The following is a 16,324-nucleotide window of genomic DNA, read 5'->3' on the forward strand; positions in this document are numbered from 1 at the left end:
GTGAGTGAGTGAGTGAGTAAGAGAGTGAGTGGGTGAGTAAATGAGTGAGTGAGTGAGTGGGTGAGTGAGTGGGTAATTTACTGAGTGATTAAGTGAGTGTTTAAGTGAGTCACTGCTGTAAAAATAGACAGATTTACCATCTGAAGCTTGCAGACTATAACACAGTCCTACGGTAAGGTGTGCTCTGGCGAGAGACTCCTCAGCTCCTTCACCCAAAGCAATCACACTTTTTGCAAGAGCTTCGGCTTCATCTAGCTGTAAAGCATCGTTATACATGTCTCACACACAAAGGTCTTTATTATTCAGTAATGTCAACATTGCAAAATGGTTCAGAATTCAGCTACATATCAAAGTGCTTGCACAGTTTCTAGACAAACCCTTTCCAAAGTGCTGCCTTAATCATTATTCTGCTCTTACCTTTGTGTCCTTAATTAAATGTCTAAAATGTCAGTAGCAGAATTCTAGGTTTTTGATCTGTTAGTTGCCTGGCCTGACACATTAATTCATGCAGTTTGCCTAAAGTGGAGGTCTACTGCCACTGTTAATCTTCTTATGCCTTGTACTCTAGATATCTGCCCTACTCTCGACTCTGTCAGCAGATATGAAATAATCTCTTCTTTAATAAGCACTTTAGTGTGGATAAGAGACTGTGGTGAGATTGTGATGGATACTGTACTAAAACCAGTGTATCTGCATGCCATCGTTACATAGGACTGTTTACATAATGACTATTCTGTAGCATTAAGAAAATGTACACAAGTATGGATTTGTTCTCAGTCACTCTCTTTCTGTGTGTGTGTGAGTGTGTGTGTGTGTGTGTACTGTAAGTGGTTTACCCAGTGCAGCTGGTTAATGCACACTTTGGCTGCCAACAGAGGTGGTGTGGGGTCCTGAGGTTTCATCCTAGCACACTCTTTAAGCACAGACACAGCAGCTTCATTCTGTGACATAAAATGTCAGTGAAAGACCCACACTGATCTTATCAAATGCTGCCAATTATTATGTACTTTCAGCTGCTGAAAGAGACTCTGCTGATTCATATTAGGCACTGGCCATTATGTAGGTTGACTGATAAAAGACTGATTTATGAGTAATGGTGGAAAGACATTACTGTATGTATGGAAAGTATATGGCTCTAATAATAAAAATAGAAATACTTTTTATTATTTATTTAGTAAGGATTCAAAAATGTGCTCAGGAGTAAACAGTTATCTGAATCACCAAGCCAGTTAATAATCAATGTTCAGTTTTTGCATTTCATGTCACTATTTTATATGGTGTTCTTGAACTCCATTAACACAATTAAGATATCATTCAATTTATATACACTTTATTCATGTTTTAATGATCAGAAAGCCACCAAAAACAGACAGTTGTCATATTACTAGTACTATAAATGCTATACATTTGCACTTGGTTGAGAGTTCATGGTATTTACTTGTATTAAATTAAATCCATTGTAATTTGAACCTAATGCCATAATAGTATAGTATAATAAATACATTTCTACAAGTATCTGGAGCAGTTCAGTATTGGAAGAATGAAGGCAATTCTTCCAAAAAATATTCCCTCAGCTGGTGTATTGATGATGATTGACAGCGCTGTCTAACACATAAAATCAAAATCTCATATAAATGTACAATTTGGTTGACATCTACTAACGTTGACAGCCATAGCATTATTTATATTAGAAATGATTCCCATCAATTTTCAAATATCAGCTGACATCTATTTAGCCCCACAAGCACACATGTACACATATAGAAGTGCATGCATATTGTGAGCTTTTTCTTCCTGTCTGTCTAAATTGTACTCTGGTCATGGAATCAGCCAGGCCAAAACCTGTTAAACCAGGCTTAAAGGACCCATATTATGGAAAATAAAAGCTTTCCTTGCTTTACAATAATAATTTGATTTACTATGTAAACAAGACCTACTGTCCTCTCTTGATATCATACAGCGCATAGATGGAAACTACGCTGCAAGGACAGAACATTTTAAATTGTTTATGTGTCACTATAATAAACACAATTACTTATGCCTGACAAATTAGCCCAGAGCAGCTTGGTCCACTGTTGCTGCAGTCTGTTATTGCAAAGCTATAGGCACAGAAGGTCTGAGGCTAAATGACTAAACATGACGTGCCGTTCCTGGTGACTGGGAAGCAAATGTATCTTTGCATAACTTTCTGGACAGCAAAAAAGGAGTGGCTGAAATTTCTGTTTTTCCAACATCCATCAGGCACATTAACATAGCCTGTCTATAGGAAATACGATTTCGCTTAGCAAATTGTCACCTAAACATGTATGAAATCACACAGAACATAAAAGTGTAAAACACTGGGCCTTTAAATCATTTTAGGAAATGAAAATCTCCAGCATGCAGCCTGTACCTGTGCGTTCTGTGTTAAAATAATTGGACTTGATTGGTTTTGTTTTATGTCTCACCTTTCCACTAGCCATGAGAGACAAACCCAGTTGGTACCAGAGATGAAACTCACTAAAGGAGAACTTCATAGCCCGTTCCAAGCACTAGCACAGACATAGACATAGAGTAGGCACAGGAACAAACACATACATCAATAATGTTGTTTCACATGACCTTTACAGCATATTATGTGTACAATAATATTTTTTTAAACAGATAATTCTAAAATGGTTATAACCACATGATATACGTAGTTACATTTTTAACAGGAATTAAAAAATATAATATATGATAAAATGAACTGAAATTCTAGATGAAAAAGACGTCAAACACAAAAGTTGAATTGGAGTTTTAATTACAAGGTATTATGCTGCAATTTTCCTTATTGAGTAAAACAGATGTTGATTGTTATGAGTCTACTATACTGAAGCATGTCTGTGATTCTTGAAAATCACTCAAACCTTTCTGCCTGTTTTGTTTGTTTTGTATTATTTAAGCCCAGACATTTAATTTCCAAATTCCCAACTGACCTTGATGAGGATTGGTGTATTTCCTAAATTACAGACTGAACAACCGTCTACTAATAAACATAGTGTATTAATGATATGGGTGGATGAAGGTAAGTATGGTAAACATATTAGAAGAATTAATGGTATTTTAATAGCATGGGGTTCCCCAGGGGTGTATGTTAAGCACTTTATAGCTAGAACTAAACACACTGTTAGCAAATAAACAATGCACAATTAGATGAGTGAAGTGGCTAGACAATCTGTGTTAGAAGATGATTCTTTATCTATTTCCTGAATTCACCTGAAAGGGCTGGAATGCACCTGGTTACAACCAACACAGCCTGAAGAAAAGGTGGAAAGAATAAAAGTAGAGAAAATAGAGAGGCACCATCTGGCACACAAGAGAAGCAAATAAAGGAATAGTCACACTAGAATAAACATTGACCCTGATAATCAAGACTCTAACACACTTCTTGTGCCCACAGGTATGTACTGTATTAGATGGTTGTCCCTGAGCTATATAGGAGACCTACCTCAGACAGCATGCCATATTGCCCCCTCCTGGCCATGCTGATGCTGAGCAGGTCATACACAGAGGAAGCATCCTGGATGCTGGCCTCACGTGCCTCCTTGTGCTCTGGTGTGCGGCTGATCACTGCCTCACCGCTGGCCTACATTGGTGAGACAGACAGCACATTCATTCCAACATCAATGACTGAGGTAATAATCGGGGAAAATATATTAAGAAAGAGCATGTTGAGATAAGAAGAAGATCCCTGCATGCTGACCAGAGGAGTGTTTTTGCAAACGCTGTATGTTTTAATATTTAAGTAAAGGTATATGATCCTATATAAAGAAACTTTTGCTTGAACTACCAGTTATTATGGGGAAGCAAGGCAAAAAAAACCCTTGGTAATAACTCATTGTGTGCCATGACATGGTCCATATCAGAGCATAAAAGCTGCATAGCACAGCCATATTTTTTAAATAGATTTTATATACTACACTACACTGTTAATCAGGGAGGTTTAGCTGTCTGTCACAACTGTAATAAAAATGAAAAGGGATGAACTGGATAAATAATGGAGAGCAGCACAAAAAGAGTTGGACAGATAGAGGAGTGTGAAAATGTCCCTCACCATTGACTCGGTGATGAGCAGCAAGAGAACGGCCTCCTCCACCACGTCCTGTGGACAGAACGCTCTGCAAACAGGAAACAGGAAGAAGACGTCATTCAGGAGTGTGTGTGTATGTGTGTGTGTGTGTGTGTGTGTGTGTGTGTGTGTGTGTGTGGTGGTTGCATGTTTCAGTCTGTAATAGAGAAGTGCTCCACTGGTCATGGAAAACTCTCAGGTGTCTTTCACACAGTACCTATTGTCTCTCAAACTCTCTGTACTGCATTCTGGCTGCTTCCGTTTTTTTTTCCTTTCAGCGTCCCTTCAGCATGCTTAATGTCTAATCTGAGGCTATGAGGATCTGCTTCCTGTCTGCAAATGTCTTACCTGATATTCTGTCTCTCCTCTTTAGGTACAGATTAGTATTTAAATTATTGAGTAATGACGTACCTAAACAAGAAGTATGCAAATTTTAATCCTTTGTTCACAATTTTATATTCCTTTCTCAAATTCTCTCTTCCTCAGCCTTGTCTTTTCTGTTTGAATGGAATTTACAGGTCCCCATGTTGCTGTATGACTTATTTGCATATTTAAAACACCAGTATACGTGAACCAAAAAAAAGATTTGCTTTGTATTCAAATGTTTATTTTACAGGCATTCCATTTGGTACATGCAGTCCCCTCCAAAGGTACTGGAACAGCAAGGCAAATTCTTTGTTTTTGCTATACCATCAAGACATTTGGATTTTAGGTCAAAAGATGAATTTGATACTCTTGCACATTTGGTGGTAAACAATGCAATTTTAGTTTGAAATTCAAGTAAATCACCCTTAATATTGGCTTTCATATTTCTTATTTGCAATAACTGCATCAATCCAGTGACCCAGTGACATCACCAAACTGTTGCATTCTTCTTTTGTGATGCTTGTCCAGACTTGTACACCAGCGCCTGTCAGTTACTGTTTGTTTTGTTGGGTTTCTACTTTTAGTCCCCTCTTCAAGAAATAAAATGCTTTTCAATTGGGTTAAGGTCTGGTGATTGGCTTATCCATCTAAAAGCTTCCACCTTTTACTATGATGAAGTTTTTTTCTTCACAACTCTCACAATGTTTCTGCCATCAACTGCTGTTGATTTCTTTGGTGACCTGTTTGGTGTCTGGTTGTTAGTACACCAGTAGTTTCTTTGTTTTTTTTTAAGACATTCCAAATTGCTGTATTGGTTATACCCAATGCTTGTAAAATTGTTTTGATCGATTTGATCTTTTTTCCCACAAACAGCTCTCTCTGGTCTTCAGGTTGGTTTATCCTTTTTAAGTTAATTTAGCTTTTTACTGGCAAGACCCAGAGCTCGACCCATAAACAGACATTCAGAGATATCAATGGTTTAAAAATTCTATCTTTTCTATTTAAAAATTCTATTAAAAATCTAACAGGACACATTTTGGCAAAAATACTGTAAATGGGTGGGTTTTAAGTTTAAGTTGTTTAACTCATCTACATTTAAATATCAAGCTGAAATTTAGCTGATATTCATCTTTTGAACTCACACCCAAATGTGTTCAGTGGCCTTGAAGAAGAAGAAGAAGAAGAAGAAGAAGAAGAAGAAGAAGAAGAAGAAGAAGAAGAAGAAGAAGAAGAAGAAGAAGAAGAAGCCATTCTTATTGTTAAATATACATTACAAAACAGTGAAATTCTTTCTTTACAAATCCTAACTTTGAGGTTGGGGTTAGAGCACAGGGTCCTCTAATCCAGAAATCTCTATAATCTTATCCCTTTCTTTGCAGATTGTGCAATTTCCCTTAATTCTGGTGACTGTAAAGGCCATAGATTGAGATTTACATAATTTTCACACTCATGAGATCATTCAGTGGGTCAGAAAGACGTCCCCACAACAGGAAAGGGTCAGCAGTTTGACAGATTTCAGTTCAAACTGTTTTGATGTACAGTATGTGTTGGAATGTGTGGGAGAGACTCACCCCTCTGTGCTGTAGTATTGTGGTGGTCTGGAGGAAGGGTAGGTGGTATCTTTTGGGTGTGTGGCTCCCTCTTTGTGCAGCCATGTGGGGGGTGGAGGTGAAAGTGGTCCCCAGTAGCTTTCCTCACTGACTGAACTCAGCAACACCTCTGAAAGCTTCTTTGCTACCGTCTGCATAATAATAAAAGTGTTGAGCAAGAGACACGGAAACAATACATTTCTTTAACCTTATACAGTGCTTTGCAAAAGTATTCATACCCACTGAACTTTTCCACATTTTGACATGTTACAACCACAAAGGAAAATGTATCTTATTGGGATTTTATGAAATAGACCGAAAGAAAGTGGCACATAATTGTGAAGTGGAATGAAAATTATAAATGGTGTCCAAATTTTTTTTTTTTACAAATAAATATCTGAAAAGTGTGGTGTGCATTTGTATTCAGCCCCCTTTACTCTGATACCCCTAACTAAAATCCAGTGAAACCAACTGCCTTCAGAAGTCACCTAATTATTAAATAGAGTAGTAGTGTGTAATTTAATCTCAGTATAAATACAGCTGTTCTGTGAAGCCCTCAGAAGTGTGTTAGAGAACATTAGTGAACAAACAGCATAATGAAGACCAAAGAACACATCAGACAGGTCAGGGATAAAGGTGTGGAGAGGTTTAAAGCAGAGTTAGGTTATAAATTAATATCCCAAGCCTTGAAACTCTCACGGAGCAATGTACAATCCATCATCCGGAAAAGGAAAGAGTATGGCACGCCTACCAAGACATGGCCGTCCACCTAAACTGACAGGCCGTACAAGGAGAGCATTAATCAGAGAAGCAGAAAAGAGTCCAATGGTAACTCTGGAGGAGCTGCTGAGATCCACAGCTCAGGTGGGAGAATATGTCCACAGGACAACTATTAGTCGTGCACTCCACAAATCTGGTCTTTATTGAAGAGTGGCAAGAAGAAAGCCATTGTTAAAAGAAAGCCATAGGAAATCCCATTTGCAGTTTGTGACAAGCCATGTGGGGGACACAGCAAGCATGTGGAAGAAGGTGCTCTGGACAGATGAGACCAAAATTTAACTTTATAGACAAAATTCAAAACGTTATGTGTGACAGAAACCTAACACTGCACATCACCCTGAACACACCATTCCCACCATGAAACATGATGGTGGCAGCATCATGTTGTGGGGATGCTTTTCTTCAGCAGGGACAGGGAAGCTGGTCAGAGTTGATGGGAAGATGGATGGAGCCAAATACAGGGCAATCTTAGATGAAAACCTGTTCTGCAAAAGACTTGAGACTGGGGCAGAGGTTCACCTTCCAGCAAGACAATGACCCTAAACATACAGCCAGAGCTACAATGGAGTGGTTTAGATCAAATCATATTCATGTGTTAGAATGGCCCAGTCAATGTCCAGACCTAAATCCAATTGAGAGTCTGTGGCGAGACTTCTATCACATAAAAACCTAATAAAATAAATTTTTGTTTGTGGTTGTAACGTGTCAAAATGTGAAAAAGTTCAGTGGGTATGAATACTTTTGAAAGGCACTGTACCTCTCACCTTGCGAAAATTCTGGGACCCGCGGCTCTCGACCACTCTCAAGACCTGACGCAACTGCTTAATCCCTTGAACCAAATGGCTAATGGACACACAGAAACACACACACACACACACACACACACACACACACACACACACACACACACACACACACACACACACACAATGACAGGGGGAAGGATTTAGTAGTGAGGTTAAATAGAACATGCCTCTTGTGAGTACAGAAGGGACGACAAGAATAGCAATGATGACGATGATACCAAGTCTAAGCTCTGCTGCAAAAGAAATAAATGAATCACGTTCAAGATAATAAGAAGATGAAAGCAGTAGAGGTTGACCTCCCCCTGGTGCCTCACTAAAGTATGACAAACACGGTCAACACACCCAACCCTTTATTATGCTTTCCATAGGGAGCCACTGACCCCTGCTGGACATTACAGTATAACAATATCTCACAGAGGTCAGAGAGAGGCCTTAATTTGTGGCTCTTTTGCACATTTTAAGCACACTTTACTGAAAAACTGACTTGTGTATTTCATTCAGCTTCTGCTACGTAAATATTCTGAAAATTACACAACATGATTGCCTATTAAAATGAGCATGAGAAACATACAGTCATAAGCTACATCTAAACCTGCTGGCTATGGTACATACTATACATTGATCAGCCATAAAATTACAACCACCTGCCTAATATTGTTTAGATCAAAAATATTGTTTAGGTTTTGTGCTGCCAAAACAGCTCTGATTCATAAACGCCTGGAGTCTCCAAGACCTCTGAAGGTGTGCTGAGCTATCTCTGGCACTAAGGCCTTAGCAGCAGATCCTTTAATTCCTGTAAGCTGTGAGGTGGAGCCTCCATGGGTCAGAATAGTTTGACAAGCATATCCTCACACCATTCCTGAACAATTCTGGAGTGTTCCAGGGAGCATTATAAGTGCGCCAGACTGACCAAAAGATATAAATAAGAAACATGATTTATCAGACCACCTTCTTCCGATGCTCCCTGTTCCAGTTTTGATGCTCACATTGTAGGTGATTTTAGCAATAGACAGCAATACACTCTGACACCTTGTTATCATAGCCAGCATAAATCTTTCAGAAATATGGATCTGAATAGACAATGTTGCCTAAAAACATGTCGCTGGTTTACCATTTGTCCATTTTGACCATTTTGCTAGCCTCTAACCACTGCATTAGAGCTGGCTTTTTAGAGCATCACAATTTGCCCCCTGTCAAAGTCAGACCCTTACGTCTGCTTTTCCTGCTTCCAACACATCAACATTAAGAAGTGACTGTTCACCTGAGGCCTAATATATCCCACCTTTTGACTGGTGCCACTGTAATAAAATAATCAATGGTATTCATGTTACCTGTCAGGAGTTTAATGTAATGGCTGACTGACATAATTACCATACAGTAGTTTGAGTGTTCAATAAAGCAGCATGAGAACTCAAATACACACAGTGATGAAATGCCTAAGTGTGAATTAAATCTGATTTAAGTCCCATGATTTGTAACTTGACTTTATTGTATAATTGTAACTTAGATTTACATTATTTGTAGTGGACTGGATTTTAGCAACAGACTATAGCGGGTATTACGCACCTGACCTTGGTTTTGAGACTAACACACACAAAGTGGAATGAGTAAAACACACACACTCACCCTTTGTGTAACAGGCAGAGATATGCACTCTGAAGAGCAGCCTGCAGGAAGTAACCTGGGTCCACCTCTATTGGACTAGATGATACACTGCTTTTGGCCGTCTTGTTACTTGCTGAGCAAACAGCCTGTTAACGATTTAAAAGACTAGGACAATTAAACAACAGAAACACTTTTATCACACAAAACAAGGAGGTTATCATATTGAATCCTTATTATATGCACAAAAATATCACATATATTTAGAGCAAAAGACATATATATATATATATATATATATATATATATATATATATATATATATATATATATATATATATATATATCATCAAAGCTATCATCTTTTGCTTAACTAAAATCGCATCGTCCTCCCCAAGTGCTTGTTCAGAAGCATCTATAATTTAAAGATGTTTTCTTCAAACACTAAAATTCTGTAAAGACAAAGGCTCACGCTGAAGCCAACACTGTCCTGACTCTTTTTTTTTTATCAGACATGAGGTGATTACTAATTTGTTTATCCTGAATGAATATGTCTGATAAGTCAATTTCCATTCGGTTGGTGGAATGCAAAGCGAGTGTAGTGGTAAAAATGGTTATAACAAAAAGACCTTGTCTAACTCTTGCAGGTAGTGCAGAGCAGTATCGCAGGCCTGAAGGTAACAGGACAGACATTCTTCCTCTCTCTCAGAGAGACGAATACGCGAGGCAGCAGACACTGTTTGATGGTCCAGAGACAGACCTGCAAACATAGACACACACACACACTTAGGAATCTCATCTGCCATTGATAATGGTATAATATATTCAGGAGTGAAGAATGTATGGGGAGAATTAAAAAAAACAAGCTCCTTTGTCCTGTAATCATGCAGATAATAATTAGTGCTTCCATGTTCTACAATGTTCCGCATTTCTCTGCGCCCCCTGAGAGAGTCCAGGCCTCCACCAGAGGAGGTTGCAAAGGTCATCAATATATATAAATAAATCTGTGGATAACTCGAAGGCAGCAGGAAGGGAGGAGGGGAGCAGATATCTGGCTTAATCAAATGAGGAACAACTGCCAACACAGACGCAGCAAGACAGAGCACTCAGCTTGTCCTTTGCAGTTGGTACCAAAAACCATAAAACAGAGGATCAGAAAGATCTGGATCCAGGGTCACTTTACTCAATCATAAATATCATTCTGGTGTCACTCACATTGCTGTATGTGCTTTTTATTTTGATAATAAATGAACTTTACTTTATATAATAATATACGAAATATTATACAATACATCATACAATAATATATACAAACGAAACCTTTACATGTATTATATGATTTAAAAGTTTATTTGAAATACTTTAGGAAGCATCTTTGTATGTTAGGCATCAAAAGGTTACAAAACTGGGTCTCAAAGACTGTAATGCAGTGTCAAATGTTTGTCTTATACACAAATATCTAATACTGAAATTTCTTCTGACTGACTCTATGTACAGTCGTGGCTTATAAGATAATTCATCTTTCTAAACACAATGACTCATGATAAGCGTTCAATCCAATCTGTATTCAGTGTAACTTTCTGGGACAGCTATATATAGGTACCTTCTTACAGACAGTGACGCAGATTTCTACGCATTCTTTCCTTCTTGTGTTCACGGTTATTCGTTTCATTTTGTAGAAACTCACACGCACGATGGGAAGTGAATAACCACAGGATATTTTCATTTCAAATGCCCTGGCTCCAAGTGTGAGCATACCTGAGGCAGTTGCTAATGTGTGGCTTCAGAGCCTCATAAAATCACTTCCTCACTGCATATCAACAGCCTAAATGATTTCAGGTTCCATAAATGGAAATGTACCTGCTTCCCCACCAGCTAAAACCTTGACTGTGTTTGGAAGAACGTTACAGATTAGGAAGTTTGCCATTTGACAAAACTGATTTACTGGATGATGGAATACAACAGTCTTTCTGCCAAGTGACGACTCAATGCAACTCATTTATTTTCTTTAATCACCTCATCAACTTGGGCTTGACTTTCTTTAATTACAGTCCGTAGATGAGGGCTGTGATGAAGGGTGTAACAACAACAACAACAACAAAAAATAAGCAAAACATTTTATTTAGTCTGGGTGTAAGTACATGTTACTGTTTCTGCCATGTAATAAACTCTTAAGACATTACTGTTAAATCTTCTCCATTCAAAATAGAGTTAGCAAAATAGAGCCCTTTTTCACAAATCCAAGCATCGTTTCTAAACAGCTTGTACCTTTGATGACAAAAGCCTCAGCCAGCAGGCGCAGATGGTAAAGGGGCTGCTCATCCCGAGTGAACTCCTCAATGCCAGCACGTGCACACATGCCCTGGGCATCTCGATAGTGACCCTGTGCGTAATGCACTTTGGCAAGTAGGACTAAAGCTTCATTCAGGTAGCGTGGCTGGAAACATACAGTACAGACGAGAGTCTTTTTAAAACTTTTAACAGTGACACATACTTAGAAACTTTAGAGACTGTTGAACTAAAGCTAATTGTTATGAAGATGATAAAAAAATCTATTTTTAATTCAGTGAATTTCCTTTCTTTATTATATATTCCAAAGTATTGTGTCAACAGCTAAATGTTCGTAATAAGTTCATGTCCACAACCCTGTGTAATAAACAATCATAGATAGTTATAATAACAGTAGATGTTATGGATAATGACTAATTTATAGCCCAACTGTTAAGTTCACACTGATTACATGAAATGACAGACTACAAGCACACAAGTTCGCAAGCGTGTACTGCATGTAAAAATGATGAGAGACCGTGACACACCTCCAGGCGTCCTCTGCTCAGTAGGCTGTTCAAATGGCCTTTGGCTTGGGCTAATTTGGGTTGAGTGTGTTCGGACAGAGGGGTGGAGCTCCGAAGAAGAGCCACGTTCTCTAGCAGGCAATTCTCCAGCAGAGCCTCAGTCTGGAGCAGCAACCCGTAGTCATCTTCACAGGCCATGGGGAAGAGAGAGAGAGATTTAATTTACAAAAATGACCGTTTTCAATAAAAGACTTAAATGAATAATAACATATGAAACAAGAAATTTTAAAGGGTTACAAAGCATGAATGTCGACTAGACAGTAGTACAACAAAGCTAACTACGATCAAATTAAACGAACACACACTATAAAACAAAATATGTCAAATATACTATAAAAAAAAGCAAATATTTGTTAAATGAAATAATTAATGAATGAATTACACAGATCAGGATATTTGTGTATGATACATAAAAAAGTCAGTAACACTGTATAAATTAATAATTAATATTAATCAATAAAACAGATTTTAATGCTGCATTCTATATCATTTTTAATTAAATTTTAAATAAAGTACATTTAAGTAAAAGAATGAAAGTGGTTTCGTATTGTGGCCATATTTTTAAAAGCAAAATATATCAGGCTTAAGATATTTAATCCTAAATCAGCACACATGGATAACTTTATTCTTCCAGAGACATGTAGTCGCACGTCTCCAATGTGCTGCTGAGCTCCACCTAAACAATTCTGATAGAAACCGCAATGGCTGCTGCTTTGTTTTTTTCCCAAGATATCTTGGAGCTGAGAGTCTGGTAACGTTCTTTAATTACTTTAGTTATGTTTGTTTTGGCACAAACACAAAGCTGAACCAGAGGACATTTTGAAATGTTCTTTTTCCTTGTGTAGACATCTTGTATATATTGTGGGTTTCCTGTTTGGTTCAGCTTCTTAAACGTCTACACTAAAGTCTGGTATGTCTGGTAATGCAGATAGTAGAGGATGTTATATATCAATTTTAATATAACTTTGAACTTTTTTCAATATATTTAAAAAATACTCAGAGGTATTAACTTAAGAAGCAGAACAAAAAGAATTATGCACAAAAAAAAGCCAGACAGTCGGAAGACCAGACAGCTTGTAGTGTCTGAAGTCGAGTGCTGAACGATCTTAAAGGTTATAACACATTTATATTACATTTCCAGCATTGGCTGACTTGCATCGATTTAATTAACAAATGTCCAACTGCTGAAATTACTGACCCTCTCAAATACATTAATCAGCTTCTGAAAATTATGTATCAGTGGTCAGATCATGTAGCAATGGTCACTGACCCACATATACAACGATCAGCCATAACATTAAAACCACTGACAGATGAAGTGAATAACATTCATTATCTCATTATAGAGGCATATAGAATATATTAGACATCAAGTGAACAGGAAATGAGTCTGTTCTTAAAGCTGATGCTTTGAGAGCATGGAAAATGGGCAAGAGTAAGGATCTGAATGACAAATTGTGATAGACAACTAGGTCACAGTATCTCCAATTCATCAGGTCCTGTGTAGTGTTTTTTCGCTCTGCATTGGTTAGTACCTACCAACAGTGACCCAATAAAAACAACAGTAAATCAGAAAGAGGGTCATGGGCATGCAAGGCTCACTGATGTATACGGTGAGTGAGGACTAGTCTGTCTGGTCCAATCTCACAGAAGCGCTAATGTAGCACAAACTGCTGAAAAGGTTAATGCTGGCTATGACAGAAAGGTGTGAGGCCCAGGATGGCTCTTGTTTACAGCTGAAAGCACCTACAATGCACATGTGAGCATGTCTGACCATTGTGGGAAGGTTAGGATGTGTGTGCATCATTTACCTGTGAAAGAGATGGCACAAGGATGCACCATGTAAAGAAGGCAAGTTGGCAAAAGCAGTGTCAAATCATGTTAAGAAGCTTTTATTGTCATTTCAACCATATATAGCTATAAATGAGACGATGTTTCTCCAGGACCCTGGTGCTACATAAAACTACACAGAGAGAGCTAAGGACTTGAAAGTTTGTTTTCCTAGCCACATAAAGTGCACCGTGTGCAACCTTGCGCAAACAGTGCGAGACAAAAGACAGTGCAAATAGACAATACAAAACAATATATATCAAGTAGCACCAACCAGTGTGCATTCTGTATATTTTACAGTACATTGTGCAGAAATATAAGATTCTGAAAAAAGAGGTTTCTTGTAAACATACATACACTTTTGTAAAAGCAGCAGTCAGATGAAGTGTGCCTGAAATGTGGTGTGCAAAAACAGCAGCTGAGTGAGTGTGCAAGACAGTATGAGAACAGATTAATATGGGTGGTGCTGTAGATATGGATGTATAATGAATGAGTGTTTGGGTGTGTTTTTGAGTTTGCTAGTTGAGTGTAAATAGTGTAAATGTGTGTGTGTGTGTGTGTGTGTGTGTGTGTGTGTGTGTGTGTGTGTGTGTGTGTGTGTGTGTGTGTGTGTGTGTGCACGTATGTGTTCGGTACAGTTCAGTTCTGATGGGTTGTGAGGGCCCGAATGCTTTACAGGTACCTTTTTTTTCAGATGGTGAAGAGTGTTTGTGTGTGTGTGTGTGTGTGTGTGTGTGTGTTTCTGAGGAGTGTGTGGGGTCTTCCCAGCTCTCCTCACTATCTGCTACAGGGTCTTGTGATCCTTGACAATGCAATTCCCAAACCAGACAGTAATGCAGCTGCTCAGATGCCCTTGAAGGTCCCTCTGTAATATGTGGTCAGAATGGTGAGAGGGAGACGTGCTTTCCTCAGAATAAATAGGACGTACAGATGCTGCTGGGCTTTCTTGGTGATGGAGCTGGTGTTGAGTGACCAGGTGAAGTTCTCCACCATATGAACACCAAGGAATTTGGTGCTCTTGACAATCTCCACAAAAAAAAATCAATCATTGATCAGCAGAAAGTGGTCACTCAGTTTTGTTCATGTTCAGGGACATCAGTGGCCTCATTCTGCCAGATAATCTGCCATGACACACTGCAGTAATTGTTAAGGAATGGTTTAGAGGAACAAGACAAACTATTCAAGGTGTTTACTTGACTTCCAAGTTCCCTGGATCTCAATCCAATCAAGCATATGTGGTATGTGTTGGATGAACAAGTCCAATCCATGGAAACACACCTCACATTTTAAAGCATGAAACACCACAGCACACCTTCAGAGGTCTTATTGAGTCTTTATGCATTAGAGCAGTTTTAGGAACACAAAGGGGACCCACACAATTGTTGGTAGGTGGTTTTGATGTTATGGCTGATCAGTGTACATCTCAAAAAAAAAGTGTAGTTTATCATTTTAAGCATATGTAGTTTTATCAAATTTCAATGCTATTTTCTAAATGGCAGGAAGTTGATTCCTCTACAGTCTTCATTTAAGGTTCCTTTGTACATTTTTCCAAACATGAAATTAGACCAGACCCCAGCTGGAAGATAGTAAAGTTGCATGGGGACAAAGGCTTGACAGATTTCTCATTGGCATTGCAATTCTCCTTGCAGGTGGCAGAAATCTCTTAAATTCCATACTGCTCCGTTAACAGTAGTATACAGTGTTATGTATTTTATTTGTGTTGGACTGAAGTTGGCAGGAATGAAATATGTGCCAATGCTTAAAGCCAGTTATATTATACACCAGAGCAGTATGTATGACAGCATTGTTTGTATGTTGTAGCTATTGTTCTACACTATTTTGTTTGGAATAATAACAGGTATCACACTGCTGAGGCTAATGTTAGCTTTGTTTACTTTAGCAAGGTGAATGGTCATGTGCATGTTTGTTGTGCATGCATTAAGCAGAATTTAGAAACTGTATGTCCTCAGAGCACCAGAAACAGATGAGATGAAATTTGCCATTGTAATGACATGTTAGTTCGTCCCTGAGGAAAATACATTTTAAAGAAAAAGAAAATACACAAACTTCAGAAAATATAACCTACAACAACCTTTAAACTAACGTAAAAGCAATGGCATACTTATCTAGTTACACCCAAGTTAATGGCTCTACCTCACCAAGATAGAAATGCAAATACTTTATACCTTTGTGGAGAATCAAATGTTCCCACACTGATTCAAAAATAGATTTGAAATTGTCAGTTCTGCATTTGCAGTTCTGTAACACTTTCTGTCACGACCAATTGTAACTAGTAATCGGAGCTTACTTGGGTCACCAATCACATCATTCATCACTGACTGTTTTTCTTTAGTAAACAAAGTAATGAAGCAAAAAAAAAAAAAAGCAAACAAAATTTGACAAAAT

General features: G+C 38.2%; 1 protein-coding gene across 1 annotated transcript in view; it reads right to left on the reverse strand.

Annotated features, from left to right (window-relative positions):
* Positions 1–16,324, reverse strand: part of ttc7a (tetratricopeptide repeat domain 7A) — a 31,232-nt gene that overhangs the window by 13,795 nt on the left and 1,113 nt on the right. The window contains exons 2-12 of the mRNA XM_027150275.2: positions 12,050–12,213; positions 11,502–11,670; positions 9,863–9,993; positions 9,258–9,382; positions 7,590–7,668; positions 6,028–6,197; positions 4,076–4,139; positions 3,470–3,607; positions 2,448–2,531; positions 837–941; positions 138–255 (exon numbers count right to left, since the gene is read on the reverse strand). Of these exons, the coding sequence (XP_027006076.1) occupies positions 138–255; positions 837–941; positions 2,448–2,531; positions 3,470–3,607; positions 4,076–4,139; positions 6,028–6,197; positions 7,590–7,668; positions 9,258–9,382; positions 9,863–9,993; positions 11,502–11,670; positions 12,050–12,213 (1,347 nt within the window). The remainder of the gene's footprint in view (positions 1–137; positions 256–836; positions 942–2,447; positions 2,532–3,469; positions 3,608–4,075; positions 4,140–6,027; positions 6,198–7,589; positions 7,669–9,257; positions 9,383–9,862; positions 9,994–11,501; positions 11,671–12,049; positions 12,214–16,324) is intronic.

Source organism: Tachysurus fulvidraco, chromosome 4, assembly GCF_022655615.1.
Source record: "Tachysurus fulvidraco isolate hzauxx_2018 chromosome 4, HZAU_PFXX_2.0, whole genome shotgun sequence".
Classification (NCBI taxonomy): Eukaryota; Metazoa; Chordata; class Actinopteri; order Siluriformes; family Bagridae; genus Tachysurus; species Tachysurus fulvidraco.